Below are 20,594 nucleotides of genomic sequence, written 5' to 3' on the forward strand. Positions count from 1 at the left end.
TCCACTGGGTGGGAAATGAAGGAGAAGGTTGCGAAGAGGGTATACCACGCTTTCGAGATATCACAGCACAGCACGCCTCATAACTGTCGACAACACGTCTAATATTAATAATGTTTAACAACCATTGTAGTTGTCTCATCAAATACTGTTCATATTTTACTTTGCTCATTTATTTAATGAAAACTGGTACACAGCCACTGCTTTGATTACAATGTTAATGTTAAAATGCAGTACCACCACGCTCTCAAACTCTAGGTTCCCTCAAACACCTCCATTTTCCTGCATTTATTTATTTATGTTTATCTTACTGATATGGCTTAAGTTCCTTATGTATTCTGTATTTACATTGATAACTGTCTCTTCTTTTAATTGGTTGTGTATGACTCTCCATGTTTCATACCTCCTGATGCAGCCTTGTCTAGTACTAATTTTATTTTATTTTATTAGTTTTATTTATTAATAGAAACTGTTATGTAGGCATGCTATTCCTATTTTATGCAAAAAGTTTTTCCTGTCTACTCCATTGTTATTTATGTACTGTTCAGTTTCTACTTTTTCATTGCAAAGATGTTACTTACTGTATGTCTAGATGTATTACTTCTCTTCCAGTGTTGTTTGCTAACATGTGACTTCTTTGGTGATAATACTCAGTAAATGTCTGAAGATGGCCTTGTAAGCCGAAAACCGGTTAACAATAAAAGTAATATTGTAGAACAGAAGCAAACTGTTGCTTTCCATTTATTATAATGTTGTTCTACCAAGAACCGAAGGAAGATTCTGTTAATATCACTGATATTTATTCTGCGACATTCTTGCGACAATTGTGGAATATATCTCTCGAACATGACATTGGTTTTCGGAGCGTCCCGACAAAACGATGAAGAGGGCTTAATACTCTGACGGTTGTTCAAGACTTGTATTTGGTCATTCGATGGCGGATACAAGATTTAACTCATACAAAAGGCAGTCTAACAGCCTATTAAGAAAGATTTTGTGCGATAGTGTATAGGTGGTTAAGTAATTCTGGCTTGCTGCTGCTATCGTTTTGATTTGGAATTGTCGCTGGCGATGTAGAAACTGCAGCATGTCCTTGTACGGCAGTGTGTGGTAACGCCCCTTTGTGTGCCCGCAGACTGTGGCCGGACTACGCGAGCGCACACAACAACCTGGGCACGCTGCTGGCGGGGGCGGAAGCCGAGGCCCACTTCCTGGCCGCAGTGGGGCTGGCGCCGGCGCACGTGCACGCCCACTACAACCTGGGCCAGCTCTACAGGTGAGGCGGGGGTTCGGGCGACCCACGTGCTGGCCTCTCCGAGGAGGTAGTGATCTCAACTCGCGCTTGTTGTGCCCTGGTGTTAATCAGCGAGAGACGGAGACAGATCAAATCTCCACAGACCAACATGTTTTAGCTGGTGTCTCCGGAGTCTTTTGCAGTAGCATGCATGAGTAAAATCTTCTAGTTTGTAAGCTGCATCAGTTCACATAAGCCAGGTGGGGTTTCGACCGCTGTCTCCGCCATCGTCATCAGGAGTACAAGCCACTTAGTATTGTGACTGGAACCGTGTTCATGTAAGGACAGAAAGAAAGACAGAGATATGCGTGCTGACTCGCCGCGCTGTCCAGCGCTGCTGTACGCGCTTATTGTTGCACACAGAGAACGCTGGTTAGTCAAGGTGCAGCAGAGCCATTACGTCATGTGCGCTCCGCTAGCTCTGTAGACTTTCTCAAACGATTCTACAAACCTATTAATAAAAAAAAACGATTTTTGTGTCATGTATAGCTTTATACGTCAGCTTTATGTTGAAGTGCCAATCATCTCGCTAATGCTCATACACTACTGGCCATTTCAATTTCTACACCAAGAAGAAATGCAGATAATAAACGGGTATTCATTGGACAAATATATTATACTAGAACTGACGTGTGATTACATTTTCACGCAATTTGGGTGCATAGATCCTGAGAAATAAGTACCCAGAACAACCACCTCTGGCCGTAATAACGGCCTTGATACGCCTGGGCATTGAGTTAAACAGAGCTTGGATGGCGTGTACAGGTACAGCTTCCCATGCAGCTTCAACACGATACCACAGTTCATCAAGAGTAGTGACTGGCGTATTGTGACTAGCCAGTTGCTCGGCCACCATTGACCAGACGTTATCCATTGCTGAGAGATCTGGAGAATGTGCTGGCCAGGGCAGCAGTCGAACATTTTCTGTATCCAGAAAGCCCTGTACAGGAACTGCAACATGCGGCCGTGCATTATCCTGCTGAAATGTAGGGTTTCGCAAGGATCGAATGAAGGGCAGAGCCACGGGTCGTAACACATCTGAAATGTAACGTCCACTGTTCAAAGCGCCGTGAATGCGAACAAGAGGTGACCGACACGTGTAACTAATGCCACCCCATACCATCCTGCCGGGTGATACGAATGACGAATACACACTACCAATGTGCGCTCACCGCGATGTCGCTAAACAAGATTGCGACCATCATCATGCTGTAAACAGAACCTGGATTCATCTGAAAAAATGACGTTTTGCCATTCGTGCACCCAGGTTCGTCGTTGAGTACAACATCGCAGGCGCTCCTGTCTATGATGCAGCGTCAAGAGTAACCGCAGCCATGGTCTCCGAGCTGATAGTCCATGCTGCTGCAAAAGTAGTCGAACTGTTAGTGCAGATGGTTGTTGTCATGTAAACGTCCCCATCTGTTGACACAGGGATCAAGACGTGGCTGCACGGTCCGTTACTGCCATGCGGATAAGATGCCTGTCATCTCGAATGCTAGAAATACGAAGCCGTTGGGCTCCAGCACGGCGTTCCGTATTACCCTCCTGCACCCACCGATTCCATATTCTGCAAAACAGTTATTGGACCTCGACCAATGCGAGCAGCAATGTCGCGATACGGTAAACCGCAATCGCGATAGGCTACAATCCTACCTTTATCAAAGCCGGAAACGTGATGGTACTCATTTCTCCTCCCTACAGGAGGCATCACAACAACGTTTCACCAGGCAACGCCGGTCAACTGCTGATTGTGTATGAGAAATCGGTTGGAAACTGTCCTCATGTCAGCAGGTTGTAGGTGTCGCCACCGGCGCCAACCTTGTGTGAATGCTCTGAAAAGCTAATCATTTGCATATCACTACATCTTCTTCCTGTCGGTTAAATTTCGCATCTGTAGCATGTCATCTTCGTGGTGTGGAAATTTTAATGGCCTGTAGTGTATTTATTGTGACATTCTGATTTAAGTAAGACGCTGCACGAAATTAAAAAAAAAAAAAAAAGATTGCAATGAAAAATACGGCTCTCTAGGTTTCTGCGTATGGTGCACATTACACTGTATGTTGCGACGAATGATATAAGCTAAGATTCTGAAATTCACTTTAGACTTAGGAGGTTTCTATCTGTCTCCAATCTCGACAAAATGGAATATACGTGTCTAGTTCACTTCCGACAAAATGAAATGTTTATAACGTACGTTACATCTCTTAAACCGTTGGAGATAGCAAAACGAGATTTCGGCAAATGATAGCATAGAAAGTGGAGAGTATTTTGCCATACGGATAAGAAAGGGACCTTTCTTATCTGCGTCGATATAGAGGAAGCTATAGCTTAAATTTACATTTTTTAATTCCGGTATTGTAAATTTTCAAAATAAGTCATCGGTAACTAGTGGAAAGTGAATCCGCTAGTATGAAAGTAAACGTGAACGTTCTTCTCTTATATTACCGCAAACCGACAAAACGACGTTTTTTGTAAGATACCGACCGTTCTTCTCGGCTATAACTTGTTCAATAAGACACATTGTTCCGTGGTTGTGTCGCAATAGATACTGGAACATGAGTTTGCGCATATTATACTGTGTTTTGGCAAAAGAAGCGAAATTAAACCGGCGAACATGAGACCTGTGTCTGTTACTCATAACTGATGAAGCTTCTTAAAATGAGGAAAGATTAATAATTCTGACAAAAATAAATCGCCAATTCTGTTCCACTCTTAGCGGAATGCTGTAATCCACCGTATTTTTAATAGTGGATGACAGGAGTGGAAACTTACCAAAGGATTTTCTTTCGTTTTTCATTTGAAAAATATGAAAATAATTCTTAGCAAACAGTTTAGAATTTCTGTTCCCTTCCCCATTCAGAGGAAAGTGGAGAAGTTCATCCAACCTGTAACCTATTTTAATCTTAATTACTACTACCAGGCGGTTCACAAAGTAATGAAAGAATGTAGTTCCTGAAGGGCATTGATAGATGGTTCAAATGGCTCTGAGCACTATGGGACTTAACATCTGAGGTCATCAGTCCCCTAGAACTTAGAACTCCTTAAACCTAACTAAGCTAAGGACATCACACACATGCATGCCCGAGGCAGGATTCCAACCTGTGACTATAGCAGTCGCGCGGTTCCCGAATGAAGCGCCTAGAACCGCTCGGCCACAACGGACGGCCATTGATAGATGGTGAAACGAGATTTGTTGTGGTTTCCTGTAACAACGTAAGTGAAGAAAATAAAAATTTATTTTCTTAACAAGAATGTACTTTTGATATCCTACCGACATTATTTGTTCTCAGTTCCTCACTTAATAAACGACTGTTTCTGGAGCTTTAAATCGTGGAAAGAAAATCATTTGCTAAATTTCAATACTGGCATTCCCTTGTCAAAGAGACACTGGGATACAAGATTAGTCTGAAATTGCAACAAAATGAGTGATTTTTTTTTGGCCTGACTTGTTAACATTCTCTCCCCTGGAAAGCGTCATCAGTGGCCATTTTTGGCTAAAAAGTTTAACAATTCCGATGCAATTAAATCCCCAATTTTGTTGCAATTTCAGGGAAAACCCGCAATGCAGTTATCTTTAGGAATTAACAGCTCCGACTGAAACTAAGCAAATGATTTCTATTTGACACACGAAAATAATACAGAAAATAGTATGCGATGTGTCGATTGGTTTCTCTATACAGAGTGGCGTGAATATTCTTACTACAAGTATTTTTTAATTCATCAGTGATATTGACTTTGGTGAATAGTTTGCAAGGCTCCGCAAGTCGTCAGTGTGTTGACAGTTTCAGAGTTAGGAAAGAGTTATACTCTGCCGCTTCTACTACGTGGTGCATTCAAGTTCTAAGGCCTCCGATTTTTTTTCTCCAGACTGGAAAGAGATAGAAACATGCGCATTGTTTTGATATGAGGCCGCGTACATTGTCAATACGTCCCAGAGATGGCAGCACCGTACGGCAGATGGAATTTTACCGCCAGCAGCGAGAATGAGAACTGTTTTAAACACTTAAAATGGCGACGTTTTCCTTACTTGCACAGCATGCAATCATTCGTTTGCTGAATTTGCGTGGTGTGAAACCAATTGAAATTCATTGACAGTTGAAGGAGACATGTGGTGATGGAGTTATGGATGTGTCGAAAGTGCGTTCGTGGGTGCGACAGTTTAATGAAGGCAGAACATCGTGTGACAACAAACCGAAACAACCTCGGGCTCGCACAAGCCGGTCTGACGACATGATCGAGAAAGTGGAGAGAATTGTTTTGGGGGATCGCCGAATGACTATTGAACAGATCGCCTCCAGAGTTGGCATTTCTGTGGGCTCTGTGCACACAATCCTGCATGATGACCTGAAAATGCGAAAAGTGTCATCCAGGTGGGTGCCACGAATGCTGACGGACGACCACTTAGCTGCCCGTGTGGCATGTTGCCAAGCAATGTTGACGCGCAACGACAGCATGAATGGGACATTCTTTTCGTCGGTTGTGACAGTGGATGAGACGTGGATGCCATTTTTCAATCCAGAGACAAAGCGCCAGTCAGCTCAATGAAAGTACACAGATTCACCGCCACCAAAAAAATTTCGGGTAAACACCAGTGCTGAAAAAATGATGGTGTCTATGTTCTGGGACAGCGAGGGCGCAGTCCTTACCCATTGCGTTCCAAAGGGCACTACGGTAACAGGTGCATCCTACGAATATGTTTTGAAGAACAAATTCCTTCCTGCACTGCAACAAAACCGTCTGGGAAGGGCTGCGCGTGTGCTGTTTCACCAAGACAACGCAGCCGCACATAGAGCTAACGTTACGCAACAGTTTCTTCGTGATAACAACTTTGAAGTGATTCCTCATGCTCCCTACTCACCTGACCTGGCTCCTAGTGACTTTTGGCTTTTTCCAACAATGAAAGACACTCTCCATGGCCGCACATTCACCAGCCATGCTGCTATTGCCTCAGCGATTTTCCAGTGGTCAAAACAGACTCCTAAAGAAGCCTTCGCCGCTGTTATGGAATCATGACGTCAGCGTTGTGAAAAATGTGTACGTCTGCAGGGCGATTCCGTCGAGAAGTAACGCCAGTTTCATCGATTTCGGGTGAGTAGTTAGTTAGAAAAAAAATTGAATGCACCTCGTATACAGCAAAAAAAGTACTGGATTATCAAAGATAACAAATTTGGTACCTGTGTATCTGTGGATAAAAATGTTACCAAAACATGACAGTAATTTATAAACCGCATGACACAACTCATTAAGGTTAAAATAGGTTGTAATTGTATGCAATCTATCTTCAACAGATTAAAAAATGGTTATGATGAAGAAGGACACCGCTTGATTCTGAAAGGGGATAGGATCAGAAATATGGTACACTGTTTGCTGTGAAATGTTTTATATTCCTCAGATGAAGAACAAGGAGAAAGATCGTTCGATAACTTTCATTTCCAGTCGTTCACTATTAAAAATACGATGGATTACACGATTTCGCCAAAATTGCAACAGTATTAGCGATATATTTTTGTCTGAGTTCACTATTCATTTCTCGTTTGAAGAAGCTACGTCAGTTATAAGCAGCGGTTACATTTCTCTTATTAACAAGTTTAATTTTACTTTTTTTTATCAAAGCAAATATAAAGTGCACTAACTCACTTTGCAGTAACTATAGTGACAGAATCTTGAAACAGAGTATCTTATTAAACAATCAATAGGAGACCATTGTGATCACTACCTTATGGAAAACTTGATGGTGTCGATTTTCTGTTACATAAGATAATAAATTTTACATTTGTTTCATTTCAGCAAATATTCTTTTCAATGGCTGTCAAAACCTTAAAAAATTACAGCACTAGATTGATAACGTAAAATAAAAACCACAGATTCTGCCAAATCGCCTTAAGATAACTGAGTTCCATGTCTCAATCATACAGCGAAATACTCTCCTCCTTGTGTTCTATCACTTGCCAAAATCTTCTATCGATGTCTAAGATGGTTTAGAAGATATTAGGAATGTTACGAATATTTAACTCTCGCTCCCGTGCGGTCGGAATTGTAAGTGCTACATAAAATCGATTTTCTCGAGATTGGAGACAGATACACACTTCCTCTCAAGTCTAAAGAACAATTAAATTTTATTTGCAGCAAAATGTGGTGTAATATGCACTAAACGCAATATCATAGCCATCCAAATTTTTCATTTTACACTTTTTCGAATTTCGCACAGCGTCTTACTTAATTGGGAATAGCACAATAAGTATGACTATTATCGACATTCTGGGCACTTCACCGTGAAGATGATGTTTAAAGTTACAGGTAACATGAAAATTAATTTTTTTTCTGATTAGTTTTTACAAAATCGTTTGAGAAAGACTGCAGGGCGTGCCCGACGATTATGTCAGTGAAGAGCGTCGCTAACTGGCATGCTCAAAGTGGGCAAAGAACGTCTCGTTCATTCCGGGTCGCCTGCAGGCACAGAGCTGAGCTGGTCAGCACTGTCACCCAACTGCCAGTACGTGCTGTTTCATGGGATAACAAGGGTTATTTCCCTCGCTGGGTCAGGCTGCCTCGCATGGTGCGTCACAAGCCCCTACCGATGTAGGCTTAACCGATCCATAATATTATATTTGACTTTCAAAAACAAACGCGATATTTTTATATTTTCTCGGCTACTCCACACAAACTGTTAGTGATACAGAAAAATGAGCAAGATCTTGTTGTAGGAAATTTAATGTAATTAAATTTTGTACTGGGAAATATTTTCTCTAGGGGCCAAGTTCTTGTGTTATTCAACTCGGCCCCACACTCAGCCCCAACGGACAGAATTTCTGAAAGGCTGTTCGTGGCACTGTCGCCTAGGATTATAAAGAAATTTGCGACTGCACGAATTATTTCGCACATTTGACATTTTTTGGTCTTCATTGACTGACTTTATTTAGCCACCAGGTTAGTCGAGCACTTACAAGTCGGGAAAACTCACGCTTGTGTAGATTTTACCTAACAGTTTTGTGAATACTAGCGGCATAAAATAAACAATTACACCGTCACATACATCATGCCTCCTGACCATGAAACTACTGCGCTTGTAGGGTTAAGTTTGGATTGAATTCTCAACATAGTTAAATTTAGCGTAACGCTTACAACAGTCAGTTCTTTTACCGTTACCGTCATGGGTAGGTCTCATTGTTAACATTAACGAAATACCGGACTATGCAGGTGGCAAAATATCGCACTGAATACAGTCCAAAGGACTTCTAATATCGGGAATAGTTCGTGTAGTCGGAAATTTTTGTACAGTAGTAAGAGAAGGTATCTCGAACAACATACTAGAAACACTGACTGATGAGGAATGAGTGTAGGAGTGGAGTTGCTTTTGAAGATCACTTTCACGTATTTTTCTTGAATAACTGGAAGACCGAGGCCTCCTGCGAAAAACTATCGTATTAAAAATTTAACTACATTAAATTTCCTACAAAAAGGTCCTTCTGTAGGACCAACAGTTTTCGTGAAGCGAGCCCAAAAGCACGAAAATCTCGCGTGTGATTTATGGAGGGTGGATATAATATTGCGGGTTACATAAAACTACATAGGTAGGAGCAGCTGAGTCACCCTGTAGAGGCGCGACTGTAGGGTCTGGAACCTTCCAGACAGAGCGGAAGTTATGCACGTGAAGTGAGGCATGTTAGGTAGCTCACTGTAAACTCGGCAGCGAAAGCTCGAACCTTTTCTTCCAAGCGGCGTCGCTTGTAAGCCGAGAAGATTACATTCATCTCTATCTGACAAACTCGGCACCGCCCGTGTGTTCGTTTTGCCAACATTCTATCCGAAACGAAAACAATAAATGAGTATATGTGATGCAATATTGAAAAAAATCAGTTGACATGTATTCATGGAAAGAACTTTGAAATTATGCAGTAGACTGTGAGATCATCCCAGACAGTTTCAGTACGCTGGGCGCAACTGCTTCACGAGTGTACAGCGTCATTTTGTAGCAACGCGTCTTCATAGCTCTACAGACGGCAATTGTCTTCTCCTACAGCCGTTAGCGCTTCGTAGTTGAAAGCTGTTAAAGGTCTGCCAGGTGTCAGGGATTCCCTTAAATTGACTCGACTGTAGGAGTGTCTTAGTAGTAAAGAACAACTTTATTAAAACTTCATGCACATGCGGTATTTCTTCACACATCTCATACTCATGAAGTCATAAGTATGACATCATGAAATAAGTTGTGAATATAATTGGTGGAAAAGAAGCAATAAATTTAAAAGTCAAGAATGATGCGAGAGTTTCTCGCGCATCTCAGTGTTATTGGTACCATATCTCCTGATAATTGCCTAGTACTTCAACTTCTCTCCCCCTCAAACTGAAGTCAAATTATTATGGCTGAATAATATCTAGTTACTTGAATGGAAAATCTTGGCCGAGAGAACTCGCTTACCAAATATTTTAGTACAGATATCTCCATACTCCCTCGTATAAATTTATTTACCATTTTGAATTATTAAGTCTATAAAACAAAATAATTAGACTATTACAGTTTACAATTATACTTTGTCTGCGGTTCGGTGTCGAAGTCAACACCTGGAATAAATCTCCGTGGCTCTGAAAGTCTTAGAACTGTCAGAGGCACAAATGTACAGCGTGCTATGATATACTCACTCTGCAGCATGGGAATCAGTGTCCAAGTTGTGCATTAAGTCCAAAAATTAATCTCTCAAAATGGAGCATAAACGATCGTGGTGCAGGCTCTACTGATTTCCCAGGATACAAAGTTCCCTACGGGTTACGACAGACCAAATGTTGATCTGAGCCTCAGACAAGGGATAGGTAAAAATGCCTAAAGAATTAGATGTATCTTTTCTATCTATGGAATTATATTTCTCCATAAATGATCTTCGTGGGTACATTCCAGGATACATCAGTTACTTGTATGAGATGAAATGTTATCATAATTAATCAGATTTCATTCACTATTAGAAATGGCGGTTTACAACAATGCCGGTAATTATATTTCCTCCACGATCCTACTCTCCGCAATTCTAAATTCAAGGTAAATAAGACCGTAGTACACTTAATGTTGTATATTATATCCACAGAGTTTTTATAGCACGAGTCAGAGATAGTCTGTCTCTCGCAGTCATAATGAGTCTGTGATCCATGTAGACCACTTGTGCAGTTACACATAACCATTTGAACTAAGCGAGAAAAAAGGTGATATAGTGTGATACTACACTACAGTGATATAATGTTGTAGGTATATTTAGCAGTGTATGTGGGTATAGTCTGTGAAAATTATTGTGTATTAAGTTAGGAGCAGAGAAGTAACAAATGTAAACTTCATGCGTAATGCGTCAGTTTTTCACGTATCTCATTTTTTATGACGCCATAACTCTTGCGTCTCATTGTTTATGACGTCATGTCTCCTGACCTATGACAGGTAGGTAGTTCTTACCCGGAGAGTAATTGATGTCTGACAGGGAGGGATATGTGTACGAAGGTTGGTTGAAATGGGAAGGAAATAGGAAAAAATCTGTTGAATTACGGAGCCATATCGCTAACGTCGATCTACAGTGATGTGCAATGAACATTTACAGTGCATACAGAGAACTGTATGCATTGTAAATGTTCATTGCACATTTTTGACATCTTCTTAAATGCCATTTCGTCGCTTATTTGAAAATGGGTCTTGGCCCCAAACAAGTCATCGAATGGATAAAAAAGTAATTTTTTTAAGTTGGACTGATTTTTCATTCTATAGAAGTAATACCTGGCTTTGCCCAAGGCAGTGTTTAGGTCGTCTGCTGTTCCTGGCCCACGGAAACGATTTAGGACAGAATCAGAGTAGGGCTCTTAGATTGTCTGCAAATGATACTGTCATTTACCTTTTTTAGAGTCAAAGATCATCAAAACTAATTGCAAAAGATTCAGACAAGCTGTCTGTATGGTGCGAAAAATGGAAATTGACACTAAATAATGAAAAGTGCGAAGTCATCCACGTGTGTACCAGAAGGAATCCGCTAAATTTCGGTTACACGATAAGTTGTACGAATCTAAAGGCTGTTAATTCTGCTAAGCACTTAGGGGCTACTGTTTCGAATAATCTAAGTTGAAATGATCATGTAAATAATGTTGTGGGGAAAGCAAAGCGAAGACTACAACGTATTGGCAGAACCCTGAGGAAACGCATTGTTTCACAAGCTACGACATTGTCGTGAATAAAACAGTGAGCCGTATATACAATAAGTTCCCTTTAAATTACGTCTATGGTCACAAACATTTTGTTAACAGATTGCCGTTTTCAGTCTATAACGACCATCATCAGATCTACAACAAAAAATGGGAAAAAACATAAACATAGATTGTCTATAGCTTAAAAACAATAAATAGACCACAATGAAAAGTACTACTGACATATAAATGCGTTTGTGCGCCTTAAGTATGAAGAAGCATACCTGTTTTATAAAACAAAGTCCTAATGTAATGCAGCCATTGTGGCATCGTCAAATGTTAAATACAAAATCAGCACCAGCATCGTCAAATATATATAAACAACATCATATGCACGAGTCATGATGACAGTAGCACTACTGTTCAAAACAATATGCCGTACAGTAGCCACAAGATGTTTGTGTTGTAAGTTCACCAGATGTCGCTCATGTAGACATACACTGGTTTTCAATGATTAATTGAACAGCGTAAAATAAAGGGGGATACAATAGTTGACGACAGTCGTTCCCAACAGAGCAAAATCATTTCTGGCCCTCTCCATCACTCAGCTGGTTTCTCGAGGCCCTTGTCAATAGCAGAAATTTGACCGTAGAATGACTTCCCTCATTATATCAGACAACTAAGAAATTTCTACTGTTTTAAAAGGCAGTTAATAACACGTCTACTGAAGCAACAGTATAGTCGACCTTTGTCCCTATACATACTCGTTATACCATTTTACTTTCTCCCCAATCAAATCTTCATTTCGAATGCTCCCAGCTGGTGCAATCTGTCTAATTTTCTCTCCTTTAGAGCTCTCTATGTGAGAAAGTATCACTTTCGTAACCTATACATTTTATTGTTGTTATTATTAGTGGAAGTAGTAGTGGTAACATTGGTAGCAGTAGTACCCCGAGTATTATCTCTATTAGCTCTTATTACTAGTTAGTCACATTGTCTCTGCACACATTCAGATTATATTCAGTTCTACAATGCTGTCTTATTACTATTTGAAACATGAAAATTATTCTTCTTTCCTAGACAGTTAGTGAGTGGAAATAGTACTGCATATGTGAGACTCTGGTCCGATATAAGACAGTACCTTAATATCCTAATCTGATCAGGTTATATACGTACATAAAACAAAAGATATACTTACATTAACTTTTTCTTCTTGTTTGACAACGAAGATTTCTTTTGTACAAAATGCAGATTAACTGCATTTCAGTTGTTGAAAATCGATCTGACATTTACTATTCCGGTGTACAGACCACCTCCCTCAGAGGTAAGGAAATCCCTTGCTCGCGTGTAGACGGAATATAGCCACGACATTATGATACAGCAGGAAAAAATGTCACATTTCAGAACTATCAAGTTCTTCGATTTCGATATGCTGTATTTCATGGTCTGACCGTTGTTAGTTGTGGATTTCGTCCTGTCTCAATTTATTGTTTAGCAGGCTTGGTGAGGTTCCGCGTTGCTCTACTAATGTCCAGCTGTTTTTCTGCAACTGCTTTAAGATGATGTTATGTAATTTGTAAAGTGCAGTTTATTGCTGTATAATGAATAATGAATTTCAAACAACGCATTACAGTGCGGAAAGACACGAGAAAAATAAAAATTCTACATATTCTTTCAAAACATTTAATGTTGGGCTGTGCCGATCAGACTTTCTCATGACATTTTGTTTCACTGCAATGTTTAAAACATACATTGTCCTTTTTATGTTAAATATTTATGCATGGTAGTTTTCATACCACACGTTTTCAACCTCAGTTATTGTATTTAAGCGGTCAGAGGTTTGCTATGTGTAAATAGCTGTCAACATGTGTCAGATATTTATCTTTCCATGGGAAAATATGGTAAATATACTGCATTTACCTTTGGAGTGTGAACACCAACTTGCTCATGACGTTTTATCTCAGAACAATATTCAAAATATACATTCGCCTGTGTTATGTTACGATTTAGATACGTTGTTATTAATTCAACACGGTTTCAATCTCAGTTACGTTATTTCAGTTGTCAGATGTTTGAAATTTGTAAATAGCAGTCATTATTTGATAGTTATTTTTCTTTCCATTAGAAAATACGTGGAGTACATTGTACTGCCGTGCTCTGCTGTTCCTCAGTATTTATTCTGTGAATAAACTACACAAGTGCGATATTCCACCATAAACTTGCACTTTCACTTAACAATATATCAACGTTTAGAGGCACTGGTGTCTTATCGAGAAATAGCACTGCTTAAGGGTGGTGTTGTCCTACAAAGAGATAGAGAGAGAGAGAGAGAGAGAGAGAAAGAGATGAATCTTGCATGTGCAGTAAGAGAGAACTGTTTGTAGGTTCACTGTGTGTTAACGACAACATTGACTACCGAACGACGTGCGGCTCATGGGGGAGGATTCTGCACTGCTGCTAGCCGTTCGCATACAGTGTTTCGTATCCTGGAAATTCCATAGGCTTGAAAGAACTTGTTTGTTAAGAAATATTTGACACCGCTAGATATTCACCCGATATTGGTGAAAATTTATTAAGAGTTTGTTGTTTAATTACCTACAGTTAAAAATCGGCGATGGAATCAAAAGGTGTCGTACTCCGATAGAAGCAGATACACGTGAATAACGTCCAAAAACTGCAAGCACACATTAAAATATTCAAAAGTACATATCATGGTACCGAACGATTGCACGTGTGATAGGAGGGTCCTATTTGAATTCTGACAAAAGACAAGTTTATGAGCTAATGTATAAGAAATGTTTCGACAGTATTAGAACAAATAGAGCTGACTTTCTTCGCTTGTTAGTTGCTATCAAATATTCTTTACTAAGTTAACTAGCAACTGATGCAACAACACTAAACAATAATAAGCAGCTATTCAGCAGCACATAAGTACATGGAAGGATTGGAATCGTAAAATAAAAGGGCACCTTACTTATCCAGAAACATGATTTAGCAATGACAAAGCAGTTGATTTAACATCCACTGCACTTACGAGATTTGGCATGTTGTGTCCTCTACCTATCGAGGAATGTAAAACAGTTGTATACAACTTGACTTTGCTGACCTATGGAGTACATGATTTGATTGTTCAGTACCACTTCCATTTGTACTGTTAGTAAATTATTATTCAGATTACCAGTTTAGAATGTTAAACAATAATCTAGAGGACGTAACAATTATTGGATTCTAGTGTTGTCTGCTGTAACAAAGTTTTCTATGATCTGTAGCTGATTTTGTAACAATTGAAATCGATAACCTGAACAATAATTTGCGATGAAGACAAACAAAACTTGTATAAAACTCCTTGTAGATGGAAAACACTGTGCTTCGCATAAAGAGGATTTGACAACGTAAATTAATGATGAAATCTACCCTATTGGGAAGCCGGCCGGAGTAGCCGTGCGGTTCTAGGCGCTACAGTCTGGAACCGCGAGACCTTTACGGTCGCAGGTTCGAATCCTGCCTCGGGCATGGATGTGTGTGATGTCCTTAGGTTAGTTAGGTTTAATTAGTTCTCAGTTCTAGGCGACTGATGACCTCAGAAGTTATGTCGCATAGTACTCAGAGCCATTTGAACCAACCTCTTGGAAAGCATTCGGACAAAGTACGTTGATGTAATCATGATAAACAGAGAAAATAAGTGAGATTTGTCCAAAGAAATGGAGCCCACCACTGAAGGGCAAGGAACTTAGTTAGCGACTTTGTTGAAATATTGCAACAATATCTGTTCACGTATTTGACTAATTTCTTCTTCGTCACTAAAGACATGAAGGTCTGACAATTTTTTTCCTGTAAACAGAAGAATTCTCTGTCACTTTAAAGATAAATTCACTGTTTTTTATCTCGTCGTTCCTGGAGGACTCGACATACGGTTTTGAGACCAGGTGGATAAAGATATACTTCAAACATTTACTGATTACTGTGTGTTGAGTTTCAGGTTTGTAGCTAGTGAGAGTGAGCCAAGGAAAGCGCGCCTGTGAGTCAGCAATAAGTGGCACGGCAGTCTCCATCCGCTAGGAGGCTGGGAGCACCGCGCCTACGGCAAGTAGGCGTCCCGTCGCGAGGGGATTGCCCGCCGCGCAGCGCAGCGCCTGGGAGGCAGGCATCCCTTTAGCCTTTGACGCGCGCGGATCCGCCGGTGCGTTATTACATAGCGCCGGCTCGAGCGCGCAGCTGCTATGCGATCAGGCCGGTAATTACCCGTTGAGGCCCTGGCCGGGCTCGTGTCGCGCTGGCCGAAGGCGGCCGCTTAGCTAGCACACGGCACACGGCACGCGCACTGCGGCAGGCGGAGAGGACGAGGTTGTCCGGAAAGTAACTTGTGCTGAAGTACTGTAAAAGTTATAGAAAGTGCATTACGGAAATCTAACTACTATTTCTTTGTAATCACCACTCACGTTTAGGCAATTATCATACTTGTTAAGGACCTGACAAAATGACGCACTCCGCGTAAAATTCTTCTTCCTGAGATTACAAGTAGCCCATGACAGAATCTTCAATGTGTTCGTCGTTTATACTACCTCTGTCGGAGTTAACAAATACCCTCGGCATAAAAGTCTTCCGCTTGAGATTGCTGATAGCCCATGACACAACCTTGAATTTCTTCGTCGATAATCCTACCTCTTAAGTAGTTGACACATGCCCTCAACAGAAATTTCTTTCTCCTGAAATTGCAGATAACCCATTGCAGAATCCTGAATTTCTTCATTGAAGTCAAGTCGTTGGAGAAAAAGTCACTTCGTCTTGCGTCTGATATCCCATTTCAACAGACGCCACAGCGTTTGTGTGTGGCCAAGAACTATCTTGCAAAAATACGACAGCCTTACAGAGCACAACATTTGTTTGAAGTGGCTCTTTTCAGCTTTATAATAGAACTGATTTCTTTCCACTTCAAAAATCCCAAGCAAAACGCTTTTATCATATAAATAAGGAAGTAAGGACTGTATCCACAATCTTTCCGGCCAACTGAATATGGCGTGCTTCAGTTAGTTTTCCGGGCTTACACAAACGCGGATGCATCGGAAACAAATGTCTCGGCGCCGATCACGATTCTTTTTACGAAGTCTTCTCCTTCCTCATCGTAATGGAAGAAGTTTCGAGTAGAAGTCGTGCACTGAGTGTGTAGCGGTCACAAAGGTATTTTGGAACCCAAGAGCACAGAACGTGTGGTACCATAATTGTTTAGTCACTAACGCACACCTAAGAACTCTACGTAAAATTGTTTTACTTACTTAGTACCTAGATACGCCGGTTTACTCATTTTCTTCATCAATTTTAATGTACCATTTCGGTGTTGCTACTGACGGACGGGCAGCCCCGTCATCAACATAAATGATCGTCCTTCCACCACTACATGAACAGCTCCATTGACCCACAAACATTTCACTCATTTGGTCACTATACGGATATGCATGACAACAGCGTTGAGATTTTTGGCACTAAAAATCGTGTTACAGATCGGATGTCACATTTTGCGGGATCTGTAATCACAATACACGTATTTTACTGCTACTGTTGACAAAAGATAAGCAGAGTGGTCTTCTAGCTATCGCAGCTCTATGGAGACCGACGTGCTACTTAAGGCAACTTAGCGCCTACCCGTTGGCCCAGCTATAACACACGCTACATGCACACGGAGGTTAATATTCAGATAGCTCTCCCATACTACTAATATTCACCTATAAGTGATTTCCGTCATAGCAACGGTACCATTAGTTCTTAGAAACACCATGAGTATTAAAAGGCTTCAGTTGCAGATTGTTACTTTTACAAAAACGAGTGTGCTGATGACCGCTTATACTTAAACAACAGCACACACAACATTTAAGTTATTAACATTTTCTGCAACAAGGAAATGCGTGTACTGCTACAACAAGCGCTTTTCTTTGTGAAGCGGAGGCATCGATCCAAACACACGTGCATCCTAATGTAAAGTTACATTTTCAGTTGTAACCGGACAGATTCAAGCATCAACTGGAATAATTTTATGTTTCTTGTGCTACGTATTTTTGTGATTTATGCAAATAAACAAATCACTTACATCTTTAATGTAAAGTCTCAATCGCACAATACATTTTTTGCATTATTTTCGGGTTTCAGTGCGTTCGCCTATATCGTGCGCTGTAATACATTTAAATAGTGAAAAATATGTATAATTATTTAAGCGCTGAACAGAATAACTGCTGATCTATATCGGTAATTCATGTCCTACGTCATTTTAATATGTCCCGTTTTTAATTTGCTTAAGCAGAAATAGCTGAACAAAACAAACCATGTCATTACGAACATCACGAAATCCAGTACTGCAAAAATTTACGTACTGCATTTTCAGCTGTAATAGAATTGACACGGCTACTTCAGTGAAATAATTTAATTGAATTACAGTTCAATTTACGTAATTTAATTGTATAATTGTCTATTTAATAGCCACTGAATTTACTTACTATGTTTATGCATTATCTCGGTCAATAAAAATTACATAGCCGCCATCTTTGTTTACTTTCATCAAGTTTTGTCAGGCCGTTGATGACAATCACCATTCTTTTAACAATATTACGCAGTGATTCGACTACATTTCATTTATTTTTACCACTCAGTTTATTAACGATTTTACGATGCGAAAATGATTAAAAAGTCTGTATTTTGGTAAAATACATCTCAAAATATCCCACTTGCATGGGATACATTTGTCCTCACATGCAGTGTACGTATTTTTTTTTGGAAAAAATCAATTACTACGCTCACTAATTTGGTGTTTCTTTAGTATTTTCAGTACGAAACGTGTGCTAGCAATTTGCACACCGTATGTAGTACTTTCTAACAAACCTAAGATCCTAATAGGAAAAGAAGGTTCACGAATCTCTTGAAATCGGATGGCCTGTATAGTTTTATACAGCACACATGTGTCAACTAATTCTAAAAGTTAATGGAGCGATAAATTAAGTTGTAACCTACCCATAGAGTAATACTCTGACTCAGTACGTAACAAGGGTAGCTGTGAATTGCCTGATTCAAATCCCATCACCCCAGGCGGTAGGAATACACACTATGTGATCAAAAGTATGCGAACACCCCCAGAAACATATGTTTTTCATATTAGGTGGAATGTGCTGCCACTTACTGCCAGGTACTCCACATCAGAAACCATAGTAGTCATTAGACATCGTGAGAGAGCAGAATGGGGCGCTCCGTGGAACTCACGGACTTCGAACGTGGTCAGGTGATTGGGTGTCACTTGTGTCATACGTCTGTACGTGAGGCTTCCACACTCCTAAACATTCCTGGGTCCACTGTTTCCGTTGTGATAGTGAAATGGAAACGTGAAGGGACAGGTACAGCACAAAAGCGTACATACCGACCTCCTGTGTTGACTGACAGAGAAGTCGACAGTTGAAGAGGGTCCTAATGTGTGATAGGCAGACGTCTATCCCGATCATCACACAGGAATTCCAAACTGCATCAGGATCCACTGCAAGTACTAAGACAGTTAGATGGGAGGTGAGAGAACTTGAATTTCATGGTCTAGCGGCTGCTCATCAACCACACATCACGCCTGAAAATTCCAAACGACGCCTCGCTTGCTGTAAGGAGCTTAAACATTGGACGACTGAATAGTGGAAAAACGTTGTGAGGAGTGACGAATCACGGTACACAATGTGGCGATCAGATGGCAGTGTGTGGGTATGGTGAATGGACGGTGAACGTCATCTGCCAGCGTGTGTAGTGCCAACAGTAAAATTCCTAGGCCGTGGTGTTACTGTGTGGTCGTGTTTTTCATGGGGGGGGGGGGGGGGGAGGCGCTTGCACCAGTTGTTGTTTTGCGTGGCACTATCACTGCACAGGCCTACATTGATGTTTAAAGCACTTTCTTGCTTCCTAGTGCTGAGGAGCAATTCGAGGATGACGAATGCATCTTTCAACACGATCAAGTACCTCTTCATAATGCACGGCCTGTGGCGGAGTGGTTACACGACAACAACATCCCTGTAATGGAATGATCTGCACAGAGAATTGACCTGATCCTATAGAACACCTTAGGGATATTTTGGAACGCCAACTTCGTGGCAGGCCTCATCGAACGACATCGATACCTCTCCTCAGTGCAACACTCCGTGAAGAGTGGGCTCCTTTCCCCAAGAAATCTTCCAGCACCTGATTGATGGTATGCTCGGAAGAGTTGATGCTTTCATCAAGGCTAGGGGTGGGCCAACACCATATTGAATTTCAGCATTATCGATAGAGGGCGCCACGAATTTGTAAGTCACTTTCAGCCAGGTTTCCGGATACTTTTGATCACGTAGTGTATGTCAACGGCATTAGCTCACTTGCTAAGTCACAGGTTCAGTACCGTAATTGTTGACAGTCTTGAGTAGATAGCGACGGCTGGGAAGTTAGCAAATAAATGATACTTGCAAAACTATAACGAAAAGTCGTAAACAACAGTTGTCGGTGATATTCAGGTATAAGAAAGAAGGGTAACTATTTATTCATTCAGTTAGTCTCACACTGCAGAATGTTTGTCTTAAATACAATATATATATCAGCATTTGAAACATCGTACAATTAAATCCCATTACATTCTGTTAGGCGTTTAAAGTCCTAATAATCACAAACAAGTTACATAAATTCCGTGAAGTCTGTCTTCGCAAATTAAGGCGTGTATTTTTGAAGTACCAGTGCAGCATAGCGTAAGAGTATCACATAAACTGCCTTCAGGGCTGCAACACACGAATCTCTTGCAAAAAGTTACCACGTTATTAGTGACTTTTATGGAAGAGGGGTCAGAAACTATCTTCGTAGCTACCAGCGAAAGATCAAGAGCGGAAGACCACGAACGAAAAGCCACAGGTTTGAAAGATGGTGTTCACTACATCTAGCTGTATCAAATGCCTTTCATTTCCTCTATCACCTGGTGGCATAAATATATCTCTCATCATACGGTAGCGCAACTATAAGCGTTAGCGCACTGTAAGATTTATAACACAGATCGTAAAAAAAATGCATTAAGCAGAAAAATATCTGCAACATTCCGAGTTTTAAATGTAGAAACAGTTCCAATTGTCAATTCGTTCGTCCCGTGGCAGTGGACAATTTGCTGTTTTCAGATAATTTTGTT

At 40.6% G+C, this 20,594-nt stretch overlaps 1 protein-coding gene across 1 annotated transcript in view; it reads left to right on the forward strand.

The window, feature by feature from the left end:
• LOC126412885 (protein O-mannosyl-transferase TMTC1-like) overlaps positions 1 to 20,594 on the forward strand; it is a 216,526-nt gene that overhangs the window by 173,682 nt on the left and 22,250 nt on the right. Inside the window, exon 6 of the mRNA XM_050082776.1 lies at positions 1,133 to 1,273. Coding sequence (XP_049938733.1) covers positions 1,133 to 1,273 — 141 coding nt within the window. The remainder of the gene's footprint in view (positions 1 to 1,132; positions 1,274 to 20,594) is intronic.

The sequence above is a fragment of the Schistocerca serialis genome, chromosome 7 (assembly GCF_023864345.2).
Source record: "Schistocerca serialis cubense isolate TAMUIC-IGC-003099 chromosome 7, iqSchSeri2.2, whole genome shotgun sequence".
Taxonomy (NCBI): domain Eukaryota; kingdom Metazoa; phylum Arthropoda; class Insecta; order Orthoptera; family Acrididae; genus Schistocerca; species Schistocerca serialis.